We start from the raw sequence: 24,027 nt of genomic DNA on the forward strand, positions 1-24,027 counted from the left end.
GGTACTGCCAACTTCTAAGACAAGTTGGCATGAAATCCGTCTGTTTCTCTTTGATACAATTATATGCACGGTTGATGGCTATGATTTTTTTCGCAGTGGTATTGATGTATTCAAATTTTATTTCGCTGCTATCCTAGTCGAACTGGTCGGTACAATTTGAGGAGCACAAATTGAACCTCTCATAGGTGATCGTGGGATTTAGCGTGTTTCATTATTTTCATTATTTTCTTACATGTTTAGCTCATAGATTTTCGTTTTACACCCCTAATTTTTTCTTTTAGATGCAGTCCTACGTCAATACACGCACCGTCAACACGGTAGCAAAATAGAAACTAAAGTTGGCTAGAGCGAGTGTGGCTAATTCTTTTTTTTTTGTTCGTGGATAGAATAATGCACCATAGTTAGCTACGATTTTTTTTTGCATTTGTTATGCATCTACCAAAAAATGGTCAGATTATAAGCAAACATATGTGATACCTTGTTCCACTATTTTTTCCGGTCGCGCTTAAATCTTGCACATAAAGCTGCACCGGCGAGAGTATAAAGCAAATGTCATTGGCGATTTCCATCTTAGCTCCAACCAGCGAACAATCAACAGTCTTTCTTAAGGCCAAAAGTTGACTTTCAAATTGACCTTCACATTGAAAACATTCAATGCCCAAATTTCATATTCAAATTGCCCTTATTCAAGGCAATGAGCTTTAATGATTTAAGCCACGAATAAAGAAGATGGAGGCAAGTCTCGTTCAACACTCAGGGCAGGAGACGTTTGTAACGACCATTTGTAACGTTTTATAACGTTTAACAGGAAGATTTGGATGAAATTAAAAGCTAAAAATTGAACATGTAACGAAGTTATGCAGGATTTCGACCCTTTATAAATCGACAATTTCTTGATAGATCTTGATAGACGTTTGAATCAATCGATGGTAAATATTTCTACGCATCACAAGAAAGAAAATTATGAATGTGTTGAGACAAACATTGAAAAATGTCAAGTATTATTTGAACGCAAATCCCATGTTCTGATTGGTCCAATCTGTACTTTTCAAATGCTATCCAAGATAGTAAAAATCGCAATAAATACAGTGGAACTCCGATTATCCGCATCCGTGGTGCGTATTATGCACGACAGCGAGTTCCATATTAAATCTATAGGCCTTCTCGGAATTTGAGGTAGGCTCATGCTGTTTTGTTTTGGTTTTAGTCTTCACATTATTTGACCATTGGTATACAGGACCTTGTAGATGGTAGTTTGACAACTGAAGTTTTCATGCTGTTTTTTTATGATTGCAGAATATGCAAAAATGCAAGTTTCACGCACAGAATCAATGCAGCAAAGGAGGAAAAAAACTTTAACTTTAATTGATGCACTGTATCGAAAGCATTTTGGATAACTTGTTTGTTGCAAAATGACGCATGTGTGTGTCCTAAATCACAACATTGAGTGGATGGCAAACGGGAATGTGAAAATGGTTTTCTTAATTCTAATTCTCTATTTATTGTCGCCTTATTTTGAGCTACTACCATGTCAGCAGTCAGTTATTTATTTTAAAATTAACCATTGAGCCGCTCATAAACAGATTCGTTGAATTGGACATTCAGAGCCGCTCATGGAAATTAACCGTTTTGTGTTGTTTTAAGGCGAGAAATTGAAACCGATTTTTTGCAGAAACATCTTGGAATAATTGGTTACAAGGTTACAATGTTTACAAAGATTCAGAAAATGAGTTAAAATGACTACCTCTCTATGTTTGGGGAAGAGCCCAAAGTCCGTTAAAAGTACGGACCACAGAGTCAAAATGATTCAGATCCATCCAATGTTTAAAATGTGTTCATTACTTGGGAAGATTATTCAGGAAATCAATAAGCGTTCTGTAATTTGTCAGCTGTTTTGAAGTCCAACTGGACTAGGGATTATCCTCCATTGAATATCGTCATACTATTATTAATTTGTGCGCACAATTTGAACGTATTTTCCATTCATCTTCATCGACATTCTTCTTTAAAGTTTTACAGATTATTCTTATCGCATTTCAAACCTCTGTAAATTGGCATTGTTTCCTGGATCCTATCGCTTTTTTTCTCAACCATTAAACATCGATTGCATATGCAGAACTCAACTTGTCAATAAGCTGTAACAACAAATAATAATTTTCCATGGCTGCTCCCTTCTCTTATGTTAATCATTCAACGGCTGCCGTTTTGTTTGTTGTTACACGGAACAGTTATTTCTATGATTATTCTCGTCGATGATTTAATCTCAGAATTTTGCTCTCATGGGGCTACTACTCGACTGGTATTATCAATGCTCATCCCATCCCATTTATGTGTGCTTTGTGCTGTTTGTTTTTCTTTGAATTGACTTTTGACATGGGATTGGAGCAAAGTTTCTCTGATTACAAAGTGAAATTCATTGACCCGTTACGCCTTAACATACACACAGGTTGGAGTTGGAAAGATTGATGGATCCTCAAATACTCCTTCAAAAGAACCATTTGATGTTAGGTCAAACATAAAACTCTAACCTATCGCAAATGTTGAATACAAAAAATAGGAGATTGAGGCACCTGGCAAAATTCTAATTCCGTAGAACACAAATTGAGACTAATTTTCAATTCTCTCCGCGTCCATCTGAACAAAACAGAATAAACAGTACTATTATTGTTCATATGGATCCACAAATGAGCGGAAGTTCTTTCCTGTTCTGACTTAGCAAAACATAAGTTGTTACAGCTGTCGTATTGCATAATTAATCACCGCAATTTATGGGGATGACATAAGGAATTAGTAATTATGTTCAGGATTATCTAAACTTTTCAATTCTCCTCTATTTCCGGTGATGTTGATGAACAAGCAAGGCAAACGTCGTTGATTCAGAAGCATCTTCACCATGATCCGAGCCTTTCACTCAAAATCTATATCAATTAAGGCTCCACCTCGAGCTGCGGATAGATAAATTATCGGTTGTCAACCTAGTGCTGGATAACCCATTAACAACATATATTTATTGTGTGATAGATTGGATATGGGAGCCAACGCGCTCTAGGTGCTTGTTAAAGGCCAACCCTAAACAGAGCCAAGCTCTTTGGCGTGTAGATTTTAATTGGTTTGATATCGTCGCGCGTCAAACTTCGAAGAGCCTTACCTGTTCCTGTTGACAGTTGACGTGCGATTATATAACGCACCCCTACTATTATTTCTATAGATGAATCGACACTCTAGGCGCATTATGGCTTTGGAGCTCTCCAGGTATAAACAGCAGCGCTGCAGAGGGAAACTTTTAACGTTGTTATGCAAATGATACATCTATTCACTCATAACGGTGCGTCGTGACTGGTGCTGTTATTTGCATGGTGTAAAAGACAATAGTTTGAAAAGATCGACACGATATGAATGAATTTTGCCGAAAAAGGAAGTGACAACTAACGAAGAATGTTGCCTTCAGTTTATCACAAATATGCGCGTGGATGGTGTAAGGAAAGGGCAAAATGAATGAATGAAATATTTGATAGCTTCGATGCTGTCCATATGCAAATTATGGGGTGAATGACTTGCGGGAACGAAATCCTATTGAATTGCATTCCAAGACTCTAACGCTGCCAGAACTAATTACTTGGGTTAGAAAACTAATTAACGCAAATACAGTTGCATGTACTTCCACTTTTAATACTTTTTTCGCAATAATATTCCATGATATAGCGATTCGTCTGAATAAATTTCATCGAGATGTAATTTCAAAATCAAAATGTGATTAATCCATAAGAAACAGCAATCTCTCATTTTACTTGCAATTTATGAATTCACTGCAAAAAAAATGATTTTCTGGGACCAAGAAACAGGGCTTGTCATTTTCGAATCCAAGGAATGAATTTTTTTACTTGTTCCTTTCAATGTAACCAGATTAATTTTAGTCTGTCAGGGTAAAGTGAAATCAACATATTCTCACACTAAAACATCGATTTTTCTGTTCCGTTCATTTCTGCTGTCGTTTCATTTCAATTTAGAAAGCGAGAGCTTTTGTTGACGATTGAAACTGCACGAAGAGAATATATTCATTGTCATCGTTTCAAGGTTTTCATTTTCAGTCGAAGGGCGCTCGCAGTTTTTAATTAACCAATTAACGACCAAGCTGCAAAAAATATTTTTGTGATAAAAACCATTGGTGTAATGCGATTATTGACGCTAAAGGAACTCCAATGTTCAAGAATTATTTTTTTCCCATCTTCCAATTTCCAGGAAATGACTGTTCAAAAAATCGAACATTGGCCGAAACCCGCACTTTTTTTGCAAGTACAAACATACTGCGAACTAAAAGTCACTTCAATTAGCCAACATACGGTATTCACGAATGCATCAATTTTGGATTCCGGGAAGAACAAGAACAGGAGAATGGAGGTTTCTAAGTACAAACCCAAATCAATCTACCTAAAGTGAGATGTGGCATTTCTGATTTCATGTAATTTTAACTTATTACTGGCAGGCTTTTTTTTCAAACGAAAGCATATGCTGTTATTTTTATTGTTAACTGTGGAGAAATGTCAATGCTTAAAATTAGTCTCCACAATTATCCGTTTCCCGAAAAAATCGAACATTTTCCAAAACCTGTAAAGTACCAGAGTACTGCGAAAAAACAATGGCATAGAGGGTTGGGAGGTTATTACTCGTTCTGGCGGAATATTATTCACAAGAACAATCTCATTAAAATCCTCGTTACACGTACTGATCATTTCCTCCAGCTCCTCCATAAAACAAATTCTACGGGACGTTATCACCTAAAGTTATTACGGACGAAAAATCATACAGATTTTCAATAATATTTGCTAAATTAATCGATATTTGCAAACATTCACAATTGAAAATGCAAGAATAAATGAAAAACCTTCCGTCTTCTAAAGTAAACATATCAAAATGCGCTGCGGAGGTTAGATGTGTTGGTGTTGATTCAGCAGAAAAAAAATTTTCGTTATGGCCAACGTTCGATTTTTCGAACACTCAATTTCCCCGGCTGTTATTTTCCTGTAGGAGGCTCAATCGAATGATTTTCGCTCTATATCACAATGTGTGTCCTTTTGTCGAAGCAATACTGTAGAAAAATTCACATTTTTTTTTATAAAATTTTATTAAAAACCATCTGACCAAAAAGCCAAGTACCAGCGGTGGCTAACGGAATGCATTACCAAACAAATCACATACCATAACATAACATAGCAGTCACGCTTACCATTACACCACCGATGCTGGCCACTTATTATTCATGGCGGTCTCCTACACAACTTTTCATTTCACCGTTTCCATAAGTTTCAGTGAGTACGCTTCGAATGCAACAAAGAAGCGTTCATTTGAGCATAAACAACTCGAATGAATGAATGATCCAATTCGCTCGAAAAATGAAAGGCATGTGCACGAAGAAGACGAACAGAAAAAAGAGTAGCGATATACGAGGGCAGTCCGATAAGTACTTAGCCTACAAAAAAACAGAAATTTTGGAAAATTGGCGATTTATTTCTCAACCTAGTTTCCTTTTAGCTCGATATATTTGACCCAGCGATCTTCCAATTTCTTTAATGCATCTGAAAAATACGTTTTCTCGAGATCTGCAAAGTAGGCTTCCGTGACGGCGATGACCTCCTCATTCGACTCAAATTTCTGCCCGGCGAGTGACTTTTTCAAGTTTGGAAACAAAAAAACAGTCACACGGGGCCAAATCTGGAGAATACGGTGGATGGGGCAGCAGTTCGTAGTGCAATTCGACAAATTCCGTCGTGGCGATGACGGAATTTCTATTTTTTCCATTTTTCTTCCGTTTTTCATCAACAGTTAACCCATTTAACGACCAAGCTGTAAAAAATATTTTTTTAACGAAAGCTATTGATGCAATTTTGATTATTGGCGTTACAGAAACCCCACTATTGAAGTTCTACAAAATTGAATAAAATTGATAGTAAGTGATATCTAATAAACTAATCTATCATTTGATGCCAAAACCTTACCATATGGTTGCTTTCCAAAGCCAAGAAAATTATCAAAGGCGTTGTTCGATTTTTCAAACGCTTGGCCTAATATGGGTGTAGAATCAATAAAGCAAAGCGTTTCGTTTACATTTGACAAGCGTCGTATTTTGGGCAAACAATATCTTCTATTTTATTCTACATTCTACATTCTAATCATTTTGTTCTGCAATCTTTCGCCATCTTTCACGCAGCTTGAAAATTCTATCCTCCCAAAACATGTTTGTTTTCTCGTATTTTTTATCTAGTTGGTATCATAGAGTTGAAGTTTTTGTCATTGAGAGACTTTTGCATGGATCTTTTAATCGTTTATATTTTTTCCAAAAAATCTACAGTATCATTGAAGTGGATTGCAGAGGAATCAATCATCAGAATTTCTTTGAAATCCACCAATTCATTCGTCCATACTTTGGAATGAATCTTTACTCACCAAATGAGGAAAGCATATCAGCAGTTGATGAATTGTTGATTTTTTTTATTCAATTTTGATGTTATTTGATTCGATTTTCGATATATTCACTATAGTTACACCATCAATGCTGATTCTATCTGAATCTGACGAGCAAATGTTAGATAAAATATAACTACATTACTTCTCTTCAGTAATAGTGCAATCTGAAACGTATTTCCTCATCAATAACTTTTCATGTACGAGTTCTCATCATACAAGATAAAGTTGTTCCTCGAACCTAATCTTGTTATAAGTTTTTTTCTTGAATTCGTCAGATATTTTGGTTTCATCAAACTACACTGTTTTAAAAAGCCTCGAAACATTTGTGCGTAGTGAAAATAATTCGGGATTCCACTTCCACAAAGCTTATTCAGTCGATTTGCCACGATCATACATATTGATAAAAAAGTTAGGTACAGCTTAGTATCACGAGATTTTAATGTAACAATTATACATGAGTTGATAATAATATATATAAGTAAACTTTCGGACTTAGAGAATAAAAATAATATTTTCTTTTGAAGCTAAGCTGCTTCCACTTTATTCACTGTTCAGATAGAACTGAACTCTCAATGATTATCTATCTTCGGTTAAATTGAATAGTTTACAATATTTTGTTTATCTTAATTTAGCATATTTCTCGGGAACGATCTGGGTGGCGTGATGATGTGTTGATCCGGTTGGCTTAAGAATGTTTATCGATCGTCCGCTGGCTGATCGATATTATGATGACTCGCATTTTGTCTATCGCGAGTGTCGGATTTTTAGTGTTATGTAATTTGTTTACGACCCCTTACAAGATAGCATTTTTTAAATGTTTTCGATTGTTTACCCGTGGCCATATCCTTCACATCTCAAATTAGATGATTATGATTAAATCCAAATCATTTCTATTTTCACAAAAACAGGGCCAATAAAAGTCAAGAGTCGATCTTTCTGAACTCCTCGACCTAGACAAAACCGAGCTATTACTTGCTCCAAAACTACAAGATTTTGTATCGTTTGATCAAACATCCAACCCTGAAATGCAGCTGATGCCTAATCATCTGAAAACGTAGATTTCTCCACAGTACAACAAGGATTTGTTCGTAAAGTCCGAGATCTTCACCTTCTCCAGCGATGGTTTCTGTATGCAGTCTATCTTAATCTCCGTGTTTAGAATTCTTCTAATTATTGATAACTGATTGAATCTATCCAATGATGCTAAGGGGATAATTTATTTTCAAAGAGGATTGATAATATAGATGCTTTCGAACTGTTCAGTGTCAATTGAACTACTCTGAACGTGATTGGAGTAATCGCCCATCTACGAGCTCTATTTTCGGTGCCGAGCCGATCCCTACAACCCATGAAAGCAAATTCTACGAAACAATCGTAGTTCACATTTATGAAGAAGAAGCTTGTGAACGCAGAAAAAGAGTTCATTTTTACATTTGAAATTAGTCCAGAAGGGTAGATAAGGGCAATATGGTCCCCCTAAGAATGAAACGTCCTAAATCATGTAGGAACATTTTTAAATTATGCTACATGTTAAAAACTCACGATTTGAAACCTTATTGATCGATGTACATTGTATGTATATGCTTCAAAAAAGATTTTGTGGAAAATTTACACTTTTAAAAATGTGTTCCCTTTAATTCGATCGAGAGCATTAGAGTAATGCAGGGCAAATGTGCGCACCTAACTGTTGTCGTCCAATAACTCTTGAAATAAAAGCAAATAAAATTCCGTTTGCTTACCAAATTGTAACCATATATATTACATTCGAAACGTAGTACAAACATTTCTCGAGTTGTGTTTGTAATTAGACAAATACCTATTTTAATACAAAAAGACAAATGCGCACCTTTGCCCCATAGTGGTAAATTATTCTTATGCACGTAATCTATACTCGCGGTATATAATTTATTTTTTGACATATAAACCTGATGCAAACTAAGACGCATCAATCCTGATACTGACTGTTGAAATCCGTGGCTCCGTTCTTCAGTTAAATCCTGAGGAACGGACACCAAATCATTTTTATTTATATAGATCAAGTTTACAAACGAAACATAACCGTTATTTAATTGTATACATGGTTAAAATAAAAACATTTTTCATTTGAAATTCAGTTTTAATTATTTTTAAGCAATTATTTATTTTTATTCCTCATCTTGGGTTTCGGTTTTGAGAATTCCGATGCTTTGCCTTGGAGCGCTGTTCCTCCGTTGCGCTGTTGTGGCGAAGAGAAGAGACGGTGGTTCCACATGAAGCTAGAATCCCAATCTCTTCCTGCAAGTTTTGCAACTTTGTGCTGGAGGTTGTTGGCTTCCAAAAAATCGAACGCCATGCGCCGTAAATCTTTGAGAGTCATACCATAGAAAACTTTGTCCAGTGACCTGCAGATACTCAGACTGCTCACTCGTCAATACCTATCTGAACCGCATTCCAGCAGAAGTAGAAATGTCAATAAAAGAAGATTCAAATCATGAATCACTTTCTGATATGAGCCTCTTCCTCAGAGCTGATTCAGAAATACTCTGTCGGGCCATTTAAGCATTTCTGGAGTGCATTTCTTCAAATCAGTTTTCTTCTTGTGGGTCCCGTTAAAAATTTGATGAAAACATTTTATAATTTTTTTTTCAGAGCAAAACGCTAGTGCGAGCTTTTACCCCACAGCCACAGCGCATCTTTGCCCCACAAGCAATATTTGAACTAATCTACTAAACTTTTTCACAAAAACGAATACGCACTATCATCTTCTATAGAATGAAGGTTTCCTTGACAGTGTAGTTTCGAACATTCCAGTTATTTTAGGTAAGTAAATCGTCATCCCCAAAACTGGAAAAATTAGATCAAAAAATCGCAAAACTCTTTTTGCCTCATAACTTTTTGCCACTTTCATGAAATGTATCTTTTTTTATATGTGTGAGCTGCTGGGCAATATGACCATGTTAGTTGATTTAATTTTTTAAGCATGTTTTGGCTAGGAAATAACGTAACAAGTTCATAAAAGGAAAGTAACATAGGGTGTCCTGTGGATGATTCTATAATCGTTATTCCGTGCCCAGCAGCCAGCGTTGATCTGCCTTTTTCCCAGCATTGCTAGTATTTTGGAATTTTTGGTCTGCACCTGTTGAATGAAGATAAATTTTTTAGTTTACTTCTTTCTTCTATCGATAAAAGATAGTGACTGGAATCACTGATGTCTCATCGACGTTTAATTGCCTTACTGGTGGAATGTTGTATTTCTGCTGTACGTCCTCCAGTAAATCGTAGAATTTCCCGACTGCAACGCGATTGAATTCTTATGTCCTGGCAGCGGGAGTTGCTTATGGTATCCGAATTGAGAGTTGTGGGTAGCGCTTTCCAAAACCAGCCAATTAATCTATTCCGGTTAATTGCTTTTGGCTATTGAAAGGGTGATAAGTACCATTTCCTTCGGTCAAATCATACGTCAGTTTCCGGATTTCTTTAATCGTAACACCGTAGAACCGTTGTTCCATAGAGAGAATATGATCTACAAGCTCATTCTCTTGCTCCGTCGTAAAAAAACATTACTAAATTATCCGAACACCTGGAGCTGCGAAGATCTTCATCTTCTTCTTTTTGGCTTTAAGAGGGTTTAAACTTTTCAGTTCATTCGCCTCTAAGCTGCGAAGATCTTCACAACGTAAATAACTTTTAAGTGTTTCTCGCGGGACACAATGCACTAAGGTTGCATGTCGCACTGACGTAGCACTTTTCATTGCTACGATTGCCGTGTTCAAACTGGACTTTTTACGATCGGATAATCTGGTATAATTCCGTATGATTCCACATCTAGCTATTTCCAACTATGTTTACAAATTTTGACAGCTGTATTTACAGGTTATGTTGAAAAAAATACCTGGCCATAAAATAAAAATAAGAAAATAAGTGTTATTGGTTCAATAACAAGTCCAAACTCAGGGTGCCCCATTTCGCTCCGCCTGCTCATATTGCCCCTATCTACCCTACATCAGTTTTTCAATCTTTATTACTCCAACCGACGCCAGCAGTCAATTACTCTGTAATTTTTTTGGTGGTGATAGCCTTTTCATTCTTCTCTGTCCACACTATACTACTAATACTATAAAGAATGAAAAACCAATTCAAAACGTATCAACAATCACCTTGATTTCCTTTGGCGCACTATCAACAGGACAGTTTTATGGTCACAAACCACAAACTCTTTCCGTTCCGTTTTCTTCTCGGTGGAACTTACGCGCCACAATTAATGGCTCAATTTAATTGCGGAAGGAAGCTGATTTGGCGCTTATGCATTTTTATGAGGAGTTTGAACAAGGCGTGTGGGGCATCGCGATGAGCCGAACATGCATGCATGTCATTGATTGTGGTCGATCTACAGTGACTCAAATCCGTAATTGTTTCTCTGTGTTCGGACATTGAAGCTGCCCTTCCGAGGCACATTAAAAACTTTTTGTTTGCTCAATTTGGTTTTTATTGATGGTGTAATGGATCAGAATGTTTACTTGAACATCCTAAAGGTGTAGCATGTAGCAAAGTGTGAACAAAATGAGATGGAATCGAGGATTCAAGTTTTGCCAGGACAATGACCCAGAGATCAAGACATATGAAGTTCGCACATGGTTATTTTACAATTACTCCAAAGTTATTGATATTCCTCCACAATCTTCCGACATCAAGCCCAGTAAAAAACTAAGGAAGTTATCTGTGTAGGAAATTTAGAAACCATTAAATTTCTAAAAATAACGATTTCAAAAACTACTTAATGAAAAAATTGATAAATATACCTTCCGAATACACCAAAAAACTCGTAGATAAATCTAAAGACAGCTAAAGATAGTTGCAATTAGCAAGGGATACCAGAATAATGATGGAATTAGGAAATTGGCCAACGCCTTCGAAATCGAGTAGAGATTTCAACCAGCGTACGATTATGAGTTTGAGTCGATTTTCATGCATTAGCACATACATTCGCCATTTTTAGAGAAATAAAAACCATTATTCTGAAAACAGATAGCAAACCTTTTAACTCTCATATGACACTATAATTATATCTAAATAGAATGTTCCGAAAGCTTGTTTTCGACTTTCAAAAGAAGGGAAAAGAGATCTGCATGGTGGAGTACGATTACGGATTTGAGTCACTGTTTATAATCTTGAACGCCATGGCATGGCCACACCAATACACTTTTCTGGGCCATAGGTGCATCCGGTAAGCCGCCGGTATCATATGACAATGCTACTGACGACGTTCGTTTCCGATTCATTATTTTAACTAGAAGTAGCAGGTATTAACGCGGTAAAAATTATAGAAGCTTGAAATCGAGCTTGTTGCTAGGGCACCTCACACAAGTGTGTATGGCTTACTATAGCTAGGATGAATCGATAACGGTTGGATGTGAAGCTGTGTTGGTGGTTCCACGAACCCACACACATGCGCAGTTGCTCCAGATGAATCATTTTTTAAATTGATAAATCATGATCAACGTAGCGATTTGAAACTATGCTTCGTCGTGTGATTAGACACTTGTGAATTCTTATCGTCAAAGAGGGCTGAAATGAACGATTCTCTTATTTTTCAACAAATTTAGCGTAGGCGTCGTCCCCATAAATCAGGAACTCGTTCCAGAAGTTACACATACATTCTATCAGAACTACTATAGGGTAGAAAATACATACACATAAAAAGCAAGGATTGTTCATATCATTTGCATTCGGATTTCCCGGTATTATGTTTTAAGTAGTTGATGCTCTAGCTATCATTAATCAACTTACATCGGATCATTTTTCAAGCGGTATATTTTTAGCTTCGTTCCACGACTGGAAGCCATGTGATTGTGAAGCATTCCAACTATAGACTAATTTATATTATTTCCCCACGTGCACACTATGTCTTCATAAAATGAAGTCAATTACACCCACACAAGGAGCTCATTTCGGAATGCCTCACTGTATTGGATAGGCACCAGCCGAAACTGAACGCGAACCCTCGAAACTAACAGCGCCTTCGGGAAGGATACACTGACAGAAGAGGGTGTATTACACATGAACCCACACACTCCGTTAGAAAGGCCCGGCCGGAACGCGAAAACAGGACAGAAGAGGGGCAGCGGTGACGGTGGGTTCCGAACTGGATTTTTCTTCCTTTCTCCAGCCAATGTCTCTATCACGTGTACTCGTGTATTCGTGTAGGGAACAACCACACCCTTGAGTGGGACAAATTTAGCTGCTCGGACGCAGACTCCCAGCGTCAGCAGTATCCGTCGCCGTTGGAGGCATTATACTCTTCTCGGTTCGGTGAGATGAGATCATGATGATTCTCCTCCCACAATCAACCGCGCACTTCATTGTTATCACTCCCAGGACCTGGAAAGATGCAAAATGTAGGGCAACCGAGCAGAAGTATGTCTGCCTTTATCGATCGTTTCATCTCCCGCGCCGCCCATACTACTCTCTCTCTCTCTCTCTGTATGATAAACTCTATTTGTCGATTCCCTCGCGGCGGCAGGCTATCGTTTTATTTGAATTTAGAACATGACGGTTAGCCGAAAAAATCGAGCCTTCATTTTAAATACTACCCATTTCTTAGAAAAAAAATTCTCAATGCATGAAAGCCACTAATTCACGCATATAAGAAAGTTGGATCACAAAAAAGGTTCATCTAAAGTCAATTTAATTAGTTAAAATTTAGGTTGCTTTAATTTGTCAATCGTCATATCCAAATATATATGCCCTCAAGCTAGATCATTTTGACGGATTCGATTTAGAAATTCATGAAATGAAATTATGATTATGTTTATGAAAATATTATCCCATTTATTCTGCAATGTTATTGACGTGAGATAACAAAGTCAATAGCTTTACTCTGCAGAATAGGCATATATCTACGTCAGTTTTCGGACCAAATCACTAATCTATACATCTGGATAAATATCGATACTAATATTCTATTTCTTTTCCTCTCCCCATTCGCAGAACATTGACCACAAGCTGAAGCTGCGTTCCAAGAAGGGTCAGCTGCCGTTCGTCGAGGTGAATGGAGAGGAAATCGCCGACTCGGCGATCATCATCAAGGAGCTCACGCAGCGCCACGAGAAGGACCTGGATGCGGCTCTCACTCAGGAACAGCGCAACATTGCCCATGCCATGATTTCGATGCTGGAAAATCATCTGATCTGGGTGCTGCTTTTCTGGCGCAGCAAAAATCCCGACCAAATGATCAAGGGCTACAAGGTGAATCTGCAGCACGCCCTCGGAAGCCGTCTGCCAAACTCAGTCCTCAACTTTTTGTTCAAGTTCCAGTTCGGACGCAAGGTAATTCGGTGTTTTTCGTTGAAATTATAGATGTGGCCTCATCCCGCTCCACAAATTCCTGTTTCCAATATATTACATGTATTCCTGCACACTCGTGTGTCCCACTCTACATACTAACAAGGCCTCTCGAACGCATGAAATATATCTGTAGTGTGCACCCGTTTTTAATGCAACACCATTCACAACCCAAGTACTTCCAGGGCTCCAAAAAGGTGAAGGCGCAAGGACTTGGCGTGCACAAACCGGAGGAAATCGAAGAATTCGGCAAACAGGATCTGAAGGTGCTGTCGGAGCTGTTGGCCGACAAGCCATTCTTCTTCGGTGATGAGCCAACCACCGTGAGTATTCGCCTCTCAACTCAAAAACGACGAAAAAGATAAAAGTAAACAAAAATTATTTGAAACTTTTCTTTTTAGCTCGATTGTGTCGCGTTCTCTGTGCTCGCCCAAATTCACTACATTTCGGATGAGGTTAAATACGCCCTGAAGGAATTCATGCAGGAGAACTGTCCGAATCTAGTCGGCCACGTTTCGCGGATCAAGGAACGTTGCTTCCCCGACTGGGATGACATCTGCACGAAGCTGGATCTGAACGCACATCTGCCCAAGCCAGAGTAAGTAGGCCCATGAATTTCATTCGCATGACAGCCAGTAAAGCCCTGCCAATTTAGAATAAGTTCGCGTTATAAGCATAAAGTTTTGTGTATTTGTTGTAGTTCAAAGATACAATATGGGGTTTGCGAAGATTAAAACTATCGACTGAAAATCCGAATTTTGGGCTCGATACGTACCCTCAACTTCATCAACATCATCGACTGCTTTTTTTCCACTGTCTGGTCATTGCAGTAACATTTCCAGCCATTATTGCCCATTTCTTCAGTTTAGCTTTGATGATTACTCAATAGATTTCGAATGGCTGGGCAGTTTCGGGGCTACTCCGTTACCGCAATAGCAATGTTGCGCATTCTTACTGTATTAGCAACTCACTAAATCCGACCAAAAGTTGACGGAACCCGGACCTAATGAGCTATTCAGAAGCAGCTATCACGTTTATATTGTTGTTTGTAATGGTGAGTGGAGTTTTTCGACCACAGCTGCAGATTCCGTGCCAGAGCATTCGCTTACCGCAAAAACAAACATGTTATTGGGAACATCTCCATGATCTCTACAAAAAAAATTGTCCCAGAAGCTTTGTTTGAGGTTCAATTTAACATACGTTTCATCGTCCATAAGAATACTTCCGTTGAATTCGGTCAGTTCCTTTTCATACAGCTTTCGGGTCTGATTTTTTTTTACCGTAATGTTTTGCTTTACGGTCCTGTTTGGTTTCATAATAGTCCGATATTTGGAAGGAACCTTTTCGGATGTGCATATTCCGAACTATGCTGTGCGAACAGTGCCGAGTTTTTTTGCCACATCCATGTCTGAAGAAGCTTCCATTACGTACTGATGCAGTTTCAGGTCGACTGATAAAACCTTCCACGGAACAGACAAACGTTCCTAGAAAAAAAATAGCACTGCACTGTTGGTTTTTTTTTAGCAATTTTCAACTCCTTTGCAATCCATGTACACGACCATGTCGGGTTTTTATAACTTTTTTGCATAATTAGTTCTTTTTTTCATTCTTCCAATCTGCGTTCACTGCATTGAGCTTCGTATTACAAGTTGGGGAGTTGGCATGACAATATGGGTTTATAGAAGGAATGAACACACTTTTAAAATCAAAATTATGAATGAAAATTATTTTTCCCAAATCAAATTAGCACTCTATGTAAATGAAAAACATTTTCGCCTGCAAGTGATGAAAAAATGTCATACAAAAATGGTGTCCAGAGATAATTTTATATTATAATGGTAAGTTTTGGTGTAAATATCTAAAAATTTATAGAAATTAGTTTAGATTAGGGACAGGATAACGTACTTCAAGTAATTAAATGACGCCAAGAAAAAATTTCATACGAATTTCAGCAATTTAAAACTGCCTTTGGGCCGACTAATCTGATAGAGAATAGTTTGCCTCATACAAACTAATGTCGTTGACCAAAGTACATAGAATAAAAAGGTAGTCTACTCCCTGCTATGTTCAAGTGTAGTGAGCAGTGTTTGCCAAATGATCCATTCACTGAAAAAATCGCTTTCGTTCGTTCTAATATGATCATACAGAAATCATTTCCCCCAGCTGCGTTCTTTTGTTATTACGTGCTACAAATCACGACACTAAATAGAACGAGACAACTCTGTATCGGTTCGCACTTCATGATACACCAGCACGCAAGCAAAACCATCATATACGCTTCCGGTGCAGAAAGTTTATTTTCTTCTTTGCCTCTAACATATTAGGGAAGTGGCAGCATAGTGGTTCCCGTTCCTCGAATAATATTATAGTTCAACTCATTGTTCTTCAAGATGACAACCGGCTTTTACTATAAAAATTAAAAATAGTACTAGCTCGATAGAGGCTAAGGGAAGGGTAGACAGATCATATTTTCCTTTTTTAACGCCGCTATCCCTTGAAATATGTATATTCATATAAACCGCATCGTTTTACTAGCAACACCGCTCTCTTTTCCCATTCGTTGCTCTCCGCAAATGATGACCGAATGATGACGTAATTTTTCTTGTATCATTTATTGCTTTGCACTTGTCTGTGCAGTGGGTTTCGCTATGGTAGAACGGGACGATATATGCGGTTCAAACTTGTATGCAGGCTTCGAAATTGGTGTGCGAGTTTCGGACTCAAATAATGGAGTTTCTACCATTTGGCAGCGTTTGGATTTCGAATCCATACTATGGAGTTTCTATCTATATGGTAGCGATGGTATCTCGGATCCTGTAAAAGGAGATTCTACCTTGATGGTGCGATGGTATTCTGAATTCTTGATGTTTCTACCTGCTGGTAGCGAAATTTAAATTTTTACAATTAATTTAAAATTAGAACAAAGTTGTTAGGTATTTACCATGGCATATTGAAGAAGGGTCAAACTCTTTCACTAATCGAGGCTTTAGGAGTTATGAATGAAAGTGGCGAGGTACAAGTTGAGAGTCTGTCTAGCTCTCAACTAAATGATAAGAGAGAGTATTATGTTGAAGAGCGGAAAATTGGAGGATTGCAGGCTCCAAAATTCGATGAGGCAGTTCACTGGACTGAAAAATTCGATGATCCGCAGCAACCAAAATTCACATGATCGTGTAGCGTGTTTCATTTGCGGAAGACACGGTCAATTTTTCGAATTACCCGCATTGTCCGGCGCGTCATGTCATCAAGAATGCAGGATCTGTAAAATGCGAGGTCATTTTGAGACTGTGTGTCGTAAAGGAAAGAAACTAATTTCACTTGTTCAGAAAGATTAAGCCATTGAAGGAAGTACGGCTTGTTGAATCCGCTGAAACGAAATCTGATACGAAAGTTGAAAATGTTGAATCTGATAAGACGTATTATGCTTTTTTTTACTCCGGAAACAAGTCTAATTTGATTTCATGCTGCATTGGTAGCGTGAACATGGACATGTTAGTTGATTCCGGAGCCAATCGCAATTTGATTACACCGGAGGCTTGGAACCTGTTGAAGGCTGTTGGTATTCGCCAACGAAAGGTTGTGATCGGAAATTGAAAGCTTGTGGAAGCGTAAATTTGTTGTTACACGGAGAAATGGAACAGACTGTATTTTGAAGTCTATGGAAAAAGAGAGGAGAATATAAGCGTAATGTTGCACATTTGAAGAAAATTGGAGGCGGAGATGAAGATAAGGACAAATAATTGGATGAAGTATAGGATGAAGAAATAGATAATAATCCAAACAAAATAATGTGTAGAGAATCTTATTAATTCAAGGATTATGAGCTACATTTAATTATTTTCAATGAAAACAAGAAGGGATTGTAGAGAAATGTATGTAAGAGCAGGCCGTGCAATATCTTAGGAACAGATAAATAAACGAAAAAGGTATTCTTTATCGGACTCTAACGGAGAACGGTTGTTCCTATTTTTATGTTGAACTTTTTTGTCGTCAGTCTATTTTTCAGCCTCAAGAGGCAACATAACGCGATAGAGTACAGACCAGTTGCTCATCGAGGCTTTAGGAGTTATGAATGAAAGTGGCGAGGTACAAGTTGAGAGTCTGTCTAGCTCTCAACTAAATGATAAGAGAGAGTATTATGTTGAAGAGCGGAAAATTGGAGGATTGCAGGCTCCAAAATTCGATGAGGCAGTTCACTGGACTGAAAAATTCGATGATCCGCAGCAACCAAAATTCACATGATCGTGTAGCGTGTTTCATTTGCGGAAGACACGGTCAATTTTTCGAATTACCCGCATTGTCCGGCGCGTCATGTCATCAAGAATGCAGGATCTGTAAAATGCGAGGTCATTTTGAGACTGTGTGTCGTAAAGGAAAGAAACTAATTTCACTTGTTCAGAAAGATTAAGCCATTGAAGGAAGTACGGCTTGTTGAATCCGCTGAAACGAAATCTGATACGAAAGTTGAAAATGTTGAATCTGATAAGACGTATTATGCTTTTTTTTACTCCGGAAACAAGTCTAATTTGATTTCATGCTGCATTGGTAGCGTGAACATGGACATGTTAGTTGATTCCGGAGCCAATCGCAATTTGATTACACCGGAGGCTTGGAACCTGTTGAAGGCTGTTGGTATTCGCCAACGAAAGGTTGTGATCGGAAATTGAAAGCTTGTGGAAGCGTAAATTTGTTGTTACACGGAGAAATGGAACAGACTGTATTTTGAAGTCTATGGAAAAAGAGAGGAGAATATAAGCGTAATGTTGCACATTTGAAGAAAATTGGAGGCGGAGATGAAGATAAGGACAAATAATTGGATGAAGTATAGGATGAAGAAATAGATAATAATCCAAACAAAATAATGTGTAGAGAATCTTATTAATTCAAGGATTATGAGCTACATTTAATTATTTTCAATGAAAACAAGAAGGGATTGTAGAGAAATGTATGTAAGAGCAGGCCGTGCAATATCTTAGGAACAGATAAATAAACGAAAAAGGTATTCTTTATCGGACTCTAACGGAGAACGGTTGTTCCTATTTTTATGTTGAACTTTTTTGTCGTCAGTCTATTTTTCAGCCTCAAGAGGCAACATAACGCGATAGAGTACAGACCAGTTGCTCATCCCATCCATTGTTCTTCTTTCCTCTACCCTATTTCCAGGCCAGAAACCAAAGAGAACAAGGAGGGTGCCGATACCGAGAAGACCACCGAGCAGGACAAGAACGAGTCGGAGAAGGAACTCGAGAAGGACAATTCCAACGAGAAGACAGAGAAGAAGGAGGAGAAGCCCGAAAAGGTGGAGGAGAACAAGGAAAAAGAGGAGGCAGCCGCTAAATAAGGAGTTGCTGCCGCTGTACACAGATGAAGCAACTATTTATCAGATTTTTAACTATTGGCTAACAATTTCCAAGTTTTATTTTTCTTTTTTTTATATAATGGTTGACCATTTCATTGATGTTGTTTTCAGTGCCGTCTTTAGTGAGACAAATCGCTGCGAAAGGGAGAAAAATGGCTGGATAGTGCACGAAAAAGAATTAGAAAATTAGGGCTGAACGGCATTTCTTGTAATTGTTGATAGCTACTCTTTATGCTATTCGTTTTCTGTACGAAACTGAAAACATAATTAAGGCCGGCGAAGATTGTTTAATTTTTAATATAGACGTGTGTTGTTGTGGAACAAACGCACCAAGGCAAAGATTGTGAAGAATGGTAGCATGGGCAGGAAAACAAACAGAAACTAAAACAATTTGCTCTATAAGAACGAAAAAGGACAACACGGAACGGGAATGCTTATAGTGTTTTATTAGTAGGAAAATTATCGGAACAATTGAACCACAGAGAATTCAACGCCAATATTAAATGGAAATGGAAACATCCCGACAATGTTCACTGCTTGAGCTAATGTTTGTTTACGACATCAGATTTATTTTTACTTTCTAGAGGTAGGCAATTTTTTTATTGCGACATTTACTACAATAATACTCAGAAATGTGAGATGGATTGAAAAAAATCAACCTTTTTTGTTGTCACTCCGCTAAGCGTAAAAATGAAATATGACTGCGAGGATGAAAGGCAAGCACAGCGACAAATCGTCCGTTCACTCTGCACAACACATAAATATTATTTTGTAGTAATATAACCTAAAGAAAGTATGTAGTAATGATTTATAACTATACATTTTATATTATTTTTCGTATATATTTATAGTATTTTATACAATTTTATGTATAATACAGTCTCTCTTTCCCTTTATGTTAGTTTAAGGATAAAACGAAGAATGAACAGAAAAAACGTTAGTTTGTCAAATTCCAAATTAAGTTTTGTACAAAATTTTGCAAAATGAAGAAATTCTCCCATTTTTTCATTACGTTTTTATTCTTCAGATTGAAGCTAAAGAGTAAAAACCAGGTGAAGGAAAATTTTGTTCATGGTGTTATTTCGTCGGAACTTGTAACGTGGTACGTTTAGGATTTATGTGAAGTAATAAAAACGAAAACGGTTGCAATTTACGTAAAGAGCATATAACATAAACGATAAATATCTCAAAACATTCTAATCTATATTTCCTTTTTTTTACATGCAATAAGATAGTTTAGACAAATTTTTGTTCCCTTTCCACTTTCATTTTTCTCTGTAAAAAATGTTCTTCATCAAGTTCCTTCCCTCTTTCCTGCTATAGAAGTACTGGAGCAACTAGATTATGGCTAGACTATTCGCGTTCTCGAGATACCTCCTCCTTCCGCATACAAGAAAACAGTTCCAGAGAAAACATTCATTTCAATAATCGATTGGTACAATTGAAGCAAACACACACATGCAAACAAACATGATTCATATAAAATAGCGAAACCTTCGTTTAAATAGGATTAGAATTCTGATGAATAAAATAAAAGAGTGATAACGAAAAAAAACACAATATCCACCTTTTTGTGTTGCCGCCACATCGGGGGAGAGACTTCCTCTGTTGTACAATACTCTTTTTTTTTCAACGCCGATTTACGGAAATGAAACGTACAAAATGCTTTCGAATTGAGTAAAAAAAACTTGGAACCTTATTCAAGAATGTTCCAAACACTGCCAAAAGTTTTGGAGAAACATTTCCTTGTCGCACAATTTCGGTCCAATAGTGTTATACCCCCCAAACAGTAGCGATCCTCTCTAAATATCTTTTTTTTTCTCCCACAGGGTCATTTCATCTCTGAGTTTGGCTTTAGGTTTTGTGTTGAATTATAATTGTATAGCGCGAGAGCATTGGTAAGTTATTTTTTTGTTATTTTATTAATCCATACTTTAGTAATCAAATGTTGATTGATGGGTTCACTTCTTGTAACATAATGTGAGACCCACACATTGATCCTCGTTGATGAAGCGAGCGCTGAGGTTTGGTTAGTCAAATTTGCGTCTTTCGAATAGTCACCCAATGGTCAACAAATTGATGCTAGACTGATTGTACTTGTAAGAACTGACTAGTTGCTTTTGTTTTATTTGACGAGTAGTTGTCATTAATTCGTAACAAAATCATGATTTCTCATTTGGGTTAATTTTTGTTTTGCTTTCACATCTGGTATGCAAGCGCGTAACGCGCACAGGAACAATTTTGAGATAGAAACGAAACGTAGAAATACGAAAACCAGCACATTTTAAAATTTAAACCAAAATAGACAGCTTAAACAAAAGAAGAAGAAAAAACTGTTAGAGAAATAAACGAAATTATCCTACCGAACTCCAATTGAAGGTGTTAATACAGTTATATACAGTAAACGAATCAAATGAAGAACTCTCCGGAGCAAACGAGCAACGCCCGCAAAACATGCTGAGAAAGCCAAGAGTGAAGGGAAAAAAACAATTGTCATTCGCTCAACATTTTTACAATTTTTTTTCGAGAAACCACTCCAAGTGGTTATTGCCATTTTTTATATTGATTCTATACTGTATGTGAGAATAATAATAATAACAAAACAAGTCATGGTTTTATCATCACAGAGAAAACATCTATTGCCAAGTTAGAAAATAAAATTTTACATCTGCATGTTTGAGAAATAGTCACCACCACATTCAACGTGTAAAACATCTGAAATCAAAAAACAAATGAAGGGAAGAAAAATCATTGTTGTATTACACATACACACATACATCCAGTCAAGGCAAACATCCACACACAAAAACAGATAAACAAAAAATATATTAAATTTCCACTAAAAAGGTAAACACATAATTACTAATAAGTAGGTAATAAAATAATCATAAAAACGTAAGTTGATCAGACACAAATTCACATTTCTAAGAAATAAAATCATGTCGTGTCCACGATGGAATCCGATTCTTTTACTCGGTTTCTATTCAAGACATAATTGCAGCCATTTGAAACCAGAAACGAAAAAAAAAACGAGAAAGTATATTTCGATATTTGCAAAGTTTGCGTGTGATCGCGTACGAAGGACGGTCCGCAGTACAGATTCCTGTTTAAAGAAGAAGAAATGATAACACAATGAAGAGAGCATAATAGTTACGCGTAGTTTAGCCAAGAATAAGAAACAATAACACCTTCCATACCCCGATCTCCATTAGCACTCAAACGCGCATCTTCGTGTCTTTGTGACCCATTCGCAACCGATCCCACGGATCAGATCTTGTTGAGTGAAGAACATAGTGAGCTGGACGGCGGGGATAAACATAGATTAATTTGACGGCGCAAAATCAACACTAACACGAACTGACGAAAAGTTTGCGAAACCGAAAGCTTCCGACATGAAACAAAAAATAAAACAGGCTTGTTATGAACCATTCACATTTCATCACTTTTCGTTCCGTAAGTAAGAACAAGTAATTATATAGATTAAGTGTGAGCTTGAAATATTGAAGACAACAAAAAAAAAAAAACAGAACAAATCAAAGGTAATGAAATATTGTGTAATGAAAACAAATAACAGAAAATGTATGTAATCTGTATTACATTGAATATTGTCAATAAAAATATATAACAATAAGGTGGTTTCATTACGCAAGTGATATTATCGCGTCCATCAGCAGATAGGTTCAAAAACCCGTGAATAATAAATAATTAAGCTGAACCACCAGAATGAAAGCGGAAGCTAGTCTAATCGAACCACTTTTATTTGAGGGGCTTAGAATGAAAGGGGTGTAAGTGATTTGATCGATTTCTCTACATCGACCTTCTCTTTTTATCATAAGTTAGCTACAAATACGTTCCCAGCTGTATTTGACAATGGGGATGATAGGTCAGAGCCTCATCTATCGGATTCTATAGCAAACTTAAATTGGAACGTTTTTGCAGTTGAGTTATTAACTAAAGAAAAAGTTGATGAAGAGAAATGGATCAAGTCACTCGGCCTTATTCTGCGTGGCGTGTGAGGTGAGATGACAATTGTCACTTATGTCACGCGATTCCACCAGGCGTATGCCGTGAGAAATCTCACTTGAATGAACTCTCACTTTATTCCCGCTCTCAAATATACGTGACGATTGTCACATGAACTGGGATTTCTAGGTGACAATCGTCGACATGTCTTGAGGTGTCGACAGTGCATGAAAACAAATGAAAAAAGGAAGAGGAATAATAAGTGTTTTTTTGGGTCGTATAGAATCGATAGTAATGGTATTATATGTATCAATAAATTCAATTTATCTTCAATTTTCACAGTACGAAAGACAAATTGCAAGTAGTTTGTTTTTTTGTGAAAGCGGTAGTGAGTCTGTTATTCCTCAATTGGACGAATAAGCACACCGAAATTATTTTCATTTCATGAAATCTATTTATTTTCTCTAAAATATATCTATCATATGGGTCTTGTGTTTCATCTATCTATCCGCGAGTCATCGTCACCGAACTGCATATCCATTTCAGAAGCCGTGGTATATGCCCGAGCCGGAGCCAGAGCAACAATTTAACACTGAGAGTGCAGAGAGCAGCAGCAACTACGACCAAAACAAACAAAAATGCTAAACTTTACAGGATGCAATCAACTGTTTCACCAAATCTAAATCAAATACCTGCAAATTCGGCAGAATGTCCTGATACACTAACAACAGGCCAGGTTAAATCAGATCTATAGATACGGTACTGACTGCAGCAAAACAAATATCTGACCTCCTGAGCGAAACAAATAAAATTCTGGGATGCCAGATGTTTTTTCTCAAATATATGCGATAAAAATCTGAAATATTTGTAAATATGTGCTAATGTCTGACATACTGACCAGCTTCGTTTATCATATGGAATCA

At 37.2% G+C, this 24,027-nt stretch overlaps 1 protein-coding gene across 2 annotated transcripts in view; it reads left to right on the forward strand.

The window, feature by feature from the left end:
- The window catches only part of LOC129766721 (failed axon connections), a 91,705-nt gene extending 68,933 nt beyond the window's left edge, over positions 1-22,772 (forward strand). Inside the window, exons 2-5 of one of the 2 annotated variants that reach the window (XM_055767320.1) lie at positions 13,429-13,767; positions 13,959-14,105; positions 14,184-14,380; positions 18,946-22,772. In XM_055767320.1, coding sequence (XP_055623295.1) covers positions 13,429-13,767; positions 13,959-14,105; positions 14,184-14,380; positions 18,946-19,123 — 861 coding nt within the window. In that variant the 3' untranslated portion in view covers positions 19,124-22,772. The remainder of the gene's footprint in view (positions 1-13,428; positions 13,768-13,958; positions 14,106-14,183; positions 14,381-18,945) is intronic. The other variant, XM_055767321.1, reaches the window with a different exon arrangement.
- Positions 22,773-24,027: the final 1,255 nt, after the last annotated feature.

This window comes from Toxorhynchites rutilus, chromosome 2 (genome assembly GCF_029784135.1).
Source record: "Toxorhynchites rutilus septentrionalis strain SRP chromosome 2, ASM2978413v1, whole genome shotgun sequence".
NCBI classification, from domain to species: Eukaryota; Metazoa; Arthropoda; class Insecta; order Diptera; family Culicidae; genus Toxorhynchites; species Toxorhynchites rutilus.